Source organism: Zea mays, chromosome 1 (genome assembly GCF_902167145.1).
Source record: "Zea mays cultivar B73 chromosome 1, Zm-B73-REFERENCE-NAM-5.0, whole genome shotgun sequence".
In the NCBI taxonomy this organism is placed as follows: Eukaryota; Viridiplantae; Streptophyta; class Magnoliopsida; order Poales; family Poaceae; genus Zea; species Zea mays.
The window spans coordinates 209,813,366-209,824,505 of record NC_050096.1 but is presented as its reverse complement, the minus strand read 5'-3'; the positions used below and the strand labels follow the sequence as shown (position 1 = coordinate 209,824,505).

Below are 11,140 nucleotides of genomic sequence, written 5' to 3'. Positions count from 1 at the left end.
ACTAGCTTGGAGCTTTAGTTTTGTGATGGGCTCTATGGAATTGTGAAACGATTTTGTTTGTAAGGGAAAAAAAAACTTTTCTACTCACCATTACAGGTTATATATTCACTCAACAGTTTTTTGGCTCTCGATTTGGGCTATACTACAGCAGGAGGTCCTAAAGGTGGTGCTGTCAGAGGGGTTGCGGCTCTTGGGTGTGGACAGCCACGACATTTTATTCTACTAATTTGTGTCTGTATTAAACATTTTTATGTTGTTGGTTGTATGTTCTAAACTATCGATTGCGTATTATTTGTGGTCGCTGCTGTGACTTGGCGGTGAGCGAGGTTCATAACTAACATGCATGGAGTAAGTGATTGTGTAAATTATTAAAGATAACTTAAGCCTCCTCTTTTAAATTCAAGACGAATCTGCCACCTCTCTGCACAGCCCATTCCCATGTTCTGCCACTATTCTCTATTCTAACATTCCCTCCCCGCACAGCCAATTATTCCCATATTCTGTCACCTTGTTCTGTCATTCTCATTCTCTCCTCCCCGTACAACACATTCCCATTTCCATTTTCCATTCCCCCGTACAGCCACGTCTAGCTAAATTTTAAAAACAAACATGGCCCCAAGGGGATTCGAACCCACGGCCCCTCAAATGTGAGAGGTAGCTACCACTACACCACATGTGTGTTTATGTCTACATCTATGGCAGGAAAAATATCTACTACATCACTTCCAAACCCATCTGCTACCCTTGCGTAGTAGTAGATAAGTATCACCGAGATTCTTGAATTATATTTTTGGATAGAGGGAGTAGTATTTAAAGAAAAGTCTTGTAGGCAATTTCTTTTGTTTGAATAATGTTTTTAACTTAAATTCCTTTTTTTGCATGTGTGGCATTTATTCTCCGTAATATTTTTCATGAATCTGACTTGTGAGTCATTTTCATAAACTAACGCCAAGGATGAATCCATGTTTCTTACTTGGAAACCCCGAGCAAACACCACTAGCAGGAGGTGCTTGCGTTGGCGTCGCTCATCGGCGACGAGAAGAAGCTTGGTGACTGCCAATTCGACCTCTGGAAGCAGTCCTACGTGGTTGCGTGCGCCGCTGTGTACGATAAGCTCCGGCGCAGCCGCTGCTTGGACGCGGTCCAAAGTGGCTGCACCGCGCTGTCCATGGTCAAGCAGGGGGACCTCATGGTCGTCGCCAACGTCGGCGACTCTCGGGTTGTTCTGGGCACCACATCCGATGACGACGTCATCACGTCGTCGAGCTCATCGTCCACCTGAAGCCCAACCTGCCATGTAAGTCGCTACTGACCGGACATGAATTTTTGTGCGCTGGGACGACGGTCGTTGCTGACGTTGTGTGAGTGTCCTCGAACATGATGTATGTAGAGGAGTAGCGCATCCGGTGGTGCAACGGCCAGGTGTACTACCTCGCTGATGAGCCCGGGGTGCACTTCGTCTGGCAGTCCAGCCAAGAGTTATCGGTACTCGCCATGTCGCGCGCGTTCGACGACTACTATATCAAGGACTGTGGCGTCATCTCGACGCTGGAGGTGACGCAGAGGAGGACCGACAGCAATGATCAGTTCATCATCCTCACCACCGTCGGGGTAGCTTTTTGTGCCGACCTGCCTTTCATTCTCTTCGCAAACACACACGTGACTTTTTGTTTAAGCAAGCGCGTATGGTGGTGCGTGCCTAATGACCGACGATGTACGAGGGAACTTCTTCCGGCAGATGTGGAACGTGCTCTCCAATAATGAGACCATGCAATAACATATATCGAAGTCTACATGATACTGATAGTTGTAATGTATTTCTGAAATAATTAGATTAAAATAATAAAATTTATGTATGGCCATGATCATAAATGGATTATGAAATCTTTTTTTTCTTATAACAGTATAACATAGCATATATTTTGTATATAAGTTATCGTGGTATTATATGTTCTCGTTGCAACGCACGGACACTCAGCTAGTGTAATAATATAGGAGGAGCCGGTGCGTGTATTTGAGAGTGCACTTGACGCTTCGGTATACTATATGTCTTCTGCTGGCGATCGATCTAATTATACCTTCTGCTGGTACGTACGACAGTGATCTTTTAGTTTAGTTAGTTTCATGCAGGCACGTCTTGGCCAAGTGGGTGGTATTTGTTAGCAAAACCACACGCACGGCGGCGGTGGGCAGGACTGAAATGAACTCGATCGTGTCGTGTCGTGTGTATAAATGCTGGCCGCCCGGCCTCACTTGTCTCGCGGCTCGCGCACTACTCTCACTCACTGCACTGACTGCTTAGCCTCTTTAGCTTGCAGGACACAGGAAAGCATGCAGCGACATTAACTGCTACTTGGCCTCTGTGTATGTCCCGCACCTAATTAATCACGCGCATGCAGAAGGTACCTGCAACGACCTCAAGCAAATTACAGACGATGGTGGATAGCGCCATGGACGCGGCGAGGATCATAGGCTACTTCAAGGATAAGACCATCCTCGTCACCGGCTCGACTGGCTTTCTTGGAAAGAGTATGTATTACTACCATCACTAGCACTAGCACTAGCAGCTAGCTGACGATGCATGCTCGTTTATTTTTGTGCAGTCCTTGTGGAGAAGATACTGCGGGTGCAGCCTGCTGTGCGCAGGATCTACCTCCTCGTGCGAGCGGCCGACGAGCCCTCCGCACAGCAGCGCGTCCAGCAAGAGGTTACCGGCACCGAGCTGTTCAGCCTCCTGAGAGACAAGTACGGCGAAGAAGGCTTCGACCTGTTCATCCGAGACAAGATCGTTCCTTTGGCCGGAGACATCACGAACCAGGACCTGGGCCTGGAGCCAACCACACTCGACGGCATGGCCAAGGAGATGGACGTCATCGTCAACGTTGCTGCAACCACCAACTTCTACGAAAGGTCTGGGTCTGTTCTGTCGTCTGGAAAAAGAATGCGATGCGTGTGAATATTAAAAAAAACTTGCAGATATGATGTCGCCCTGGACGTGAACGTGATGGGAGTGAAGCAACTCTGCCACTTGGCCAAGCACTGCGCCAACCTCAGGATGTTCATGCATGTCTCCACTGGTCCGTCACCGTCATCGTCCGTCCCAACATGGTCAACGTTGCTGACGACGAGCAGCAGAAACTGATGCGATCTCATGCATGCAGCCTACGTGTCCGGCGACGGCAGCACGGAGCCGATCCTGGAGAAGCCCATCAAGCCCGGCGAGGCGCTGCGGGGAGGCGGCACGCGCGTCGACGTCGACGGCGAGCTGCGCCTCGTCAGTGACGCCAAGAACGACCTGACGACGACGTCGACCACCGGCGCGGCGGAGAGGAAGGCCATGAAGGAGCTGGGCCTGCGGAGGGCTCGCCACTTCGGGTGGTCCAACACGTACGTCTTCACCAAGGCCATGGGGGAGACGGTGCTGGAGGAGCAGCTCCGGCGGGACGGCGACGGCGACGGCGACGGCGGCATGCCGCCGCCGGCGGTGGTGGTGGTCATGCGGCCCAGCATCATCACCAGCGTCCGGGCCGACCCGGTGCCCGGGTGGGTGCAGGGCACGCGCACCATCGACACGCTCATCGTCGGCTACGCCAAGCGCAGCATCTCGGCCTTCCTCGCCGACATCCGCCTCGTCATGGACGTCATCCCGGCGGACATGGTGGTCAACGCCATGCTGGCGGCCGCGGTGGCGCACTCCGGGTCCGGGTCGGGGTCCGGGCAGGACGTGGTGGTATACTACCAGCCCACCTCGTCGCTGCGCAACCCGGTGACCTACGCCGTGCTCTACCGCTCCGGCAGCCGCCACTTCAGGGAGCACCCGCGCGTGCGGGACGACGGCGAGGCCATCCCCAACAAGGAGATGCGCTTCTTCACCACCATCCCGAGGTTCCGCCTCTACATGATCCTCTCCTACAAGCTGCCTCTCGAGGTTTCGCTCGTGTCCTTATTCATATATATTGCCATGTTCTTTCCAACTTCTATTAAAAGAAGAAAAATAAATAAATGAAATGGGAATTGCATGCTCTTGCGTGCGTACGTGTGCGTGTGTAGATGTTGCACATGGCGAATCTGCTGCTCTGCGGACTCTTCTCCAAGTTGTACAAGGACTCCAACCGCAAGTACAAGTTTGTGATGCATCTCGTTGACGTCTACGGGCCCTTCGCCTTCTTCAAAGGATGGTACGCACGCACGCTGCACTGCTGCAGGACGGCTAGAGCTCACTGAATCGGAAACTGCTTTATCTTGGAATGAAAGCGTGGATCTTTCTAATTTCACAAGATTTCTGAATTTACTTTTTGTTCCCCTTTCATTCATGCATATATATGGCGATGAAGCTTTGACGACACGAACATGGAGCGCCTGCGGTCGACGATGGTGATGCGCAGCCCTGAAGATGACATGTTCAACTACGATCCCAAGACCATCGACTGGGACGATTATTTTTACAGAATCCACATACCTGGTGTTCTCAAGTACGTCTGCAAGTGAAGCTGGGGAAAACTCTGTTCTGTATCAGGCACACCTTGCTCCTTCACCTAATCACCTTGTTCATATATGCGTGGGGGAAAACTCTTTTCTTTTTTTTCTTTTTTTTTTCTTTTTTGCCTCTACTGGCTGTAATCAATCACAAAGACATGTCATCCATTGGCAGAACTTGTTAAACGTATCGGTCAACTCAAGCACCATATATGAAATGTTAACAAAAATGGGTGCTTTGTGGTTGGCTGCCAGCCTATATCTGAATTCTGACTCTCTTCCTGTAGCGTACAACGAAAATGAACTTTAAATCCCTGCTGCAGCATGAGGTCTCAAGCGGATTTAGAAGCAAAACTGATCAGAAATAACTAATAGCTACGTGATGCCAGACGACTCCTACGCCCAACTTGTTGTTTGCCTTCCTAACACCTCTGTAGACAAGACTGCAATCAGCAGCTCCAAGGTCACATATCTCTGCTCCTTTATAGATGAAGTAGTTGTAGTCCTTATGCCCTCTCTTTCATTCAGCCAAACAAATCACAGAACACGACACACAGATTTATATGGAAAACCTTCAATATAAAAGAAAAAATAGATACCAGCCAGACGAAACCTTCACTTTATGTGAAGTGTTTATAGAACGTCGTACGTAGACGACGGCTTACAAGAGAAGTAAATAATGATGACGTGCAACAAACTCTAGTTTGGGAGACCGAAAACCGAACGGGGTTGGAGTGGCTAGAAGGGGATTATAACCCCTCTAATCTCCTCTAGTTTTCAGGCTCTCAAACTAGCCCCTAGTGTGTGTGTATATATATATCCAGCTTTGATCCAAAAGGCTATTTGGTTAGTACGATTGTTTGTTTTTCGTAGAATGCATACTCCGTCTGTTCCGAAATAAAATTTGTTTTAGGAAATAGAGGATTCATACAATATTTTAATGTATGTGTTTCATATATGTGTCTAGATGTATTATTATTCATTTAAAAATAGACATAAAAATCAAAAGCTAAAAGGACTACTATTTTAAAATGGATGGAGTATTCTTGTTGCCATCTTCGGTTGTCAAAGGATCTGGGATGATATTCGCTCATGGACTAATGGAAGTTCTCCGAGCACAAATAGGGTTGGATATCGAGCCGGTTAAGGTAACGAGCCAGAGTCAACTCGGCTCGTTTACGAGCTCGAGCTAGAGTAGCAAAAATAGTATGTATATAATAATCAATTTCTAGTTAATTTTAAACTAATTTAACAATAAAAATAGTAAGTATACTCGTAGTTTTATAGACCACGTCAATGTAAACATTGAATTAACACAACTCATCAATTTATAATTCATACACATGTTCACCAGTTTAATCCACAGTTATATTCACATAGACCATTTCAACACATAGACATAGTTTATCAATTATTAATTTAACTCATAGGTCATAGATACCATATATATATATATATATATATATATATATATATATATATATATATATATATATATATATATATATATATATAACATGTTAATCAATTATTACGTAAATGATATGCATATAATTCTGTTTTGCTGAAATGTGGTAGCTTGCCGGCTAGCTCGTTAATGAACCGAGCTAGGATGTCATTTCAGCTCATGAAAAAAATTCAAAACCGATCCGAGCCAAGCCGAGATGACCACGAATCAAACGAGTTGACGAGCCACGAGTATTCCGTTCAACCCTAAGCACGGAGCAGTGGCATAATTTTGCTTTAGTGTCTCAGTAGTAGTGGCGCATGATGGGTTCTGAAGTTGGGATACCATGCAAGATTTTTTTAAGAGGAAGTTTAGCCCACCACACATTCTCTTCGCGAAAAATAAAAGACGAAGCAGGACTTCTGGTACAATTCAGGCGCCTTTTGCTAAGTTTGTGCTTTGAGTGGCTCACCTTGCAACCAAACGCACCCTTATTCTCTCTTAAATATTGTGTACTTTGTTTTGAGAAACACCCTTCTATATTAGTACAGGCAATGCAGAGTCCTGCCGGCGGTTTCAAAAAAAATGTTTACTAATGGTAATTGCAAAAGGATGTTAATATGTTATCTGTCGACTGGATTGTCAGATGTATTAGTGAAAAATGTGTGAATGCGTTATCTGGTAGCCTATCTGAATATCTGAGTTATGCAACTCTTGTGATCTATCGCCGGTTACAATTAAAGCGCTCTGTAATATCTATCTGCATTGACAATGAAAATGAGAAAATTATCTGATCAGAAAGTAGTGTCAGACAGAAGAATGTTGTATCAAAACTATCATATGCCTTATTGGTACTTTGCTTTACATGAGAGGCACATTACAACAAGATTGTGATCTTTGAGAAAAGTGCACAGTAAAGAGTGAGGGAAACTTTATTGATTCGAAATGTATTGATACAAATGTGTGAGACATGATGTCGTATGCCAGAATTTGCTTCATGGTATTCGAGACTGCTGCATGACCTTTCACAATGAAAGGTTCCTCTTACTATTGGAGGAATAGGAATCATCCTAGGTCCAGGAACTAATTACAGTGCAACTGAGAAAGAGCATCTGTACTCGTCAAATTTTCTTGGACATCAGAGAGCGCTGATGTCGACACGTCGTTAAATGGTTGTACTTTGCTCATGGTGCCATGAGCAGCTTCTTTATAAAGCTGATGACCTTTGGCACATCAACCGTCCATGCAACTGAAATCGGTTTATACCCTGACCATGGGTTCTCTGAATTCCACCTGCAGCATAGGAGGAACAAGAAGAAACAAGTGTGAAATCTGCTGAAACATATAGATCATGTGGGGTAACTTTTGCCTTGGTTTGCTTACTCCAAAAGTTATAAAGTAATTTGGTGAGATTTATGTCATATCAATGTGGTGTATGTAAGAATGCTGAAACTAAAAAACATCAGACGGGTCAATCTTTTATGAGTTACTCAGAGAGAAAAAAAAACATACTTTTTCAATCCCTGATCCATCAAAGTGTGGCCAGTGCAAATGCCCTGGGTCTCTACTCTCACCACACCCTTCTTGAATGTGAAGTACTCTGGATGAAGTACGGCAGTGAAGCTCACAGGATCATGAAGGAAAATTCCTGAACAGAAAGCGATTTTCTGTCAGAAGCGTGTTTCTTCTCATATTTGATGGTAATTGGCAAAAGCATATAACAGTAGTATATTATTAATTTCAAATACCATGAAAACCATCAGACTTGGCATGCCAATCTCTGTAGAACTTGCACATCTCATATAAGAACGCTGCATGCTTCCCTTTCGAGTTTCTTAGCTCCAAGAGATCCTCATCTAAAACAATGAATCTCACATGGTGAATATAGTTTACCCCAGAACTTGAACTATACACAATAGACTACCAATGAACCAACCTGTCAGGCAGACTTGTGTTGTTATGTTAATGCCAACCACAACGATATCTGCTCCTGAAGTAAAAACTATGTCAGCTGCTTCTGGGTCTCCATGGATCTGCAGTGTAATGCACTCAAGGTTCAATACTTATGTTAAAGTATTAGCCTCCTCAAGTATAATGCAGTATGTTATCATACATTTGCTTCAGCAGCAGGGTTGACATTTCCAGCCGCAAAGAAAGCTCCACCCAGTACAACTATTTTCTTAACCTTGCTTGCAAAGGAAGGGTCTCTTTTGATGGCCTAAGCAAAGAACAGAGACACTGACTTATAACATATAGCACAGCATAAACAGCACGATAAATAGGTTTAGTCCTATGATCCTGAACATACCAATGCTACATTTGTCAGGGGTCCCAACGCAAGCACAGAGACCTCTCCTGGAAACTCAGAGACCTTATTAATCAGGAAATCAGCAGCACTTTCCTCAACCTTCTTAGCAGAGGGTGCAGGAAGAAACAGATTCCCAATGCCATCTGACCCATGAACGAAATCAGCAACACGGGGCTTTCCTCCCTAATGAACACAAAGTATCGATCATTCAGTTCATTAGACAAATGCAGTGTTTTGTAGATTCTACAGATAAAAGTACTGAGCAAGTAACATAGTATTATTACAACTTAAATGTGATTATCTTGCTACATCTATTAACTAACAATTATCAACAAGCAAACTATGTAAGTAATATAATATTATAAACGATACAGAGTGAAACATCATGTTGTACCGTAAAAGAAAAGGTATCCTACCAAGTGTTTCCATCCAATACATTGGAAAAACAACTTTGTCATATAGTATTGGTATATAAAGTTTCACTTAGCGGAACTTCTGATGGATGAAGATCAAGTCAGAAATTTCAGTCGTTGCAAATTGGTAATATGAAATGCAAACTAAGGGAAGAGTAGTGAGTTTCTTGCAGTGCATCATGAAAACCATACAAGATTGTATCATGAGCAAACAACCTTTAGGGGCTCATGGCTGCCCTCTGCTACTGGAACTTCAGGGCATCCTGCTCTCTCACACTGCACATGTAAGACTTGACACTGTTAGAGAATCTAATCTAAGGAAATGAAGAAATAAAGCTCAACCATCTCAAATACTTACCAGCAATAGCGCGTTACGTGTTGCGCCCTTTGTGTCGACGTTGCCGAATATGGTCGTGAGCCCAATGATTTCCACACTAGGTGCTCTGAACGCCATTAGGATCGTCATGCTATCATCTAGAAATAGGATTGTGGAGACAAAATACAGTAAAATTGCAGCCTACTCCTTACAACTTGAAATGCCTTCTAGGAAAAGGACTTACAATTAAGAATTCAGATATTGCAAATGGGTAGCAAATGATACCCTTAAATTGTACTACAATAGTAATCTTAACAGCCTTATATTAAGTTGTACAGTTATAGCCTTTTGGCTTTTAATGTTACATATTGTAGCATTTGCAAATAACGTATACTTAGGCCTATCAGTGATTTGATTGAATGTATCCTCGTAGCAGGTCAATAAATTCGGATTACTTGGAATTTTCAAAGGCCTAAGAATATTTATTCGCCCTTGAAACTTCGCAATAGATTTGGATAGATTAAAACTGAATAAAAGAAGCTTTCTAGGGAATATTAAGCGTAAGAGTACCCGGGCATATTGTTATAAATATGCATATCAATTACGCAGTCAACAAGCTGTGCCTTGGGAAATCTCTTTTGTGAGCCAACAGATTTATGTAATTATGTATACTGCTAAATCAGAATCACGTATACTGCTAAATCAGAATCATGTATACTGCTAGGCTAGCACATGAGTCCACGTACCGAGTTGACAGTGTGTCACACTCATACGGCTCATTGATTAAACACAGCATGTATGCAACCATATGATTGGACTAGGATCCAACAGACAAGTGGTGCATGGAAATCGCAGCGCTGACAACTGTCGACAATAGGATCATTGACATTAGACACAAAACTGTTGCAGTTCATTACCTTGTAGCATCAGTAACTGTGCTGTCAGATTGTAGCAGGCGCGTGACCGGAAATTGATTGGTGAAAAGAAAAGGAAAAAGCACGACTGCGGACCTAATAGGACAGCAGTGTTGCTAAGCAGATTATAGTGAGACACGATACGATTTTAGCTTTACTGCCCACTGTCGAGTCGAGTGATCGATTACTCAGCAGCGAAGAGAAGAAGATGACGCATAGTGGTCGTGTTGGTGGGTGGCGCGACGCCACCGTTTTCATCGACGGGCGGATAGGATTCCCAAGGCCGAAAAACCATCGCCACATCACCACGTGCGACCAAAGTAAATAATATGTAGGTCGACAAAATTTTGACGAGTGGTCGAAGAAGGAAACGAAGAAATTGCCGTCTGTTTCTCTCGCTCTCCGTCTGACTCTAATGTGGTTGGGAGTTGGAATTTCTTCCTCTTCGAGTTCGTGGATAGGAAACATAGATATAGGAGCTTTAAAGAAACGAAACAATGGTGCAGGGGACGAGCGCAAGGCAAAGAAACGGAGGAGGAGGAAGTGAGGGGGACGCACCGATGCCGGGATCCGTGTCGATGATGAGCTTGTCGCGGCGGATCTGCTGGCCGTCCTGCCCCATCGCGAGTCCGGCCGGTGCCTCCCGCTCAGGAACAGTGAAGTGGGGACTGGAGCGACGAGAATTGCCGCGCAGCAGCAAAAGGCCCCCAATCTGAATCTGAATCTTGGAAAGCCGCCGAGGGAGCGGAAGAAGAGGCGATGGCAGGTGGGGCTGGGACGCAACCTCTCTCCCTGTTTCTCCCTTCCTATTGCTTTCTTGTCTCGCAGATTCTGCGCTTTTCCAACTCGCCGGGCATGCTTTGTGGGCTGTGGCCTTCTCGTCTTGTGCCTCAGAGAAGCTTTATAGATGGAGAGTTCAGACGGAGACGGAGACGGAATGGGATGAGACACGGATGAGGCGATGAGTTGAGTTCGAGTAGATGACGGGAGATGCAGATGTGGTTGTTGGTGATGTTGTCTGGCCAGGACGTGATTATTATGGGATTAGTTAGGGTACGTTTGGGAACCATTTTTTAGTCTTTATATTTTACTCCAATTAAGTCTCTTACCTCAATCTATTATATACACATTAATCAGTTTTGTGTGGTGTGCTTCGTATGCGAAGCATGGAGATTAGATCTATTTTTCGGCGTCCTATTTTCTCCTATGTCTCGCCTAACAACCAGACGGTTATCTCTCAGATGAATTGTGAGAAAAAAAAACGCT

At 44.7% G+C, this 11,140-nt stretch overlaps 2 protein-coding genes across 2 annotated transcripts; one reads left to right on the top strand and one right to left on the bottom strand.

Moving 5' to 3' along the window:
- Positions 1 to 2,083: 2,083 nt before the first annotated feature.
- Positions 2,084 to 4,737, top strand: LOC103643196 (fatty acyl-CoA reductase 1). Its single transcript, XM_008666349.3, has 6 exons — positions 2,084 to 2,529; positions 2,604 to 2,910; positions 2,977 to 3,077; positions 3,162 to 3,928; positions 4,051 to 4,178; positions 4,335 to 4,737. The coding sequence occupies exons 1-6, from the start codon at positions 2,394 to 2,396 to the stop codon at positions 4,486 to 4,488; spliced, it is 1,593 nt and encodes a 530-aa protein (XP_008664571.1). The 5' UTR covers positions 2,084 to 2,393; the 3' UTR covers positions 4,489 to 4,737.
- A 2,012-nt stretch (positions 4,738 to 6,749) lies between these two features.
- Positions 6,750 to 10,735, bottom strand: LOC542168 (uncharacterized). The gene is made up of 9 exons (NM_001111789.2): positions 10,433 to 10,735; positions 9,003 to 9,118; positions 8,861 to 8,920; positions 8,232 to 8,414; positions 8,037 to 8,141; positions 7,860 to 7,956; positions 7,672 to 7,779; positions 7,436 to 7,571; positions 6,750 to 7,216 (listed from the first exon to the last, which is right to left on the bottom strand). Exons 1-9 carry the CDS (start codon positions 10,494 to 10,496, stop codon positions 7,108 to 7,110), a joined length of 978 nt encoding a protein of 325 aa, NP_001105259.2. The 5' UTR covers positions 10,497 to 10,735; the 3' UTR covers positions 6,750 to 7,107.
- Positions 10,736 to 11,140: the final 405 nt, after the last annotated feature.

Excerpts from the sequence above, each read along its gene's own strand:
- LOC542168 (NM_001111789.2), bottom strand. The coding sequence starts at position 10,496 with ATGGGGCAGGACGGCCAGCAGATCCGCCGCGACAAGCTCATCATCGAC. Across the intron at positions 9,119-10,432 it reads CGACACGGATCCCGGCATCG|ATGATAGCATGACGATCCTA; the intron begins GTGCGTCCCCCT and ends TCCTATTTCTAG. Across the intron at positions 8,142-8,231 it reads CCCTGACAAATGTAGCATTG|GCCATCAAAAGAGACCCTTC; the intron begins GTATGTTCAGGA and ends TTCTTTGCTTAG.
- LOC103643196 (XM_008666349.3), top strand. The coding sequence starts at position 2,394 with ATGCAGAAGGTACCTGCAACGACCTCAAGCAAATTACAGACGATGGTG. Across the intron at positions 2,530-2,603 it reads GACTGGCTTTCTTGGAAAGA|TCCTTGTGGAGAAGATACTG; the intron begins GTATGTATTACT and ends ATTTTTGTGCAG. Across the intron at positions 2,911-2,976 it reads ACCACCAACTTCTACGAAAG|ATATGATGTCGCCCTGGACG; the intron begins GTCTGGGTCTGT and ends AAAAACTTGCAG.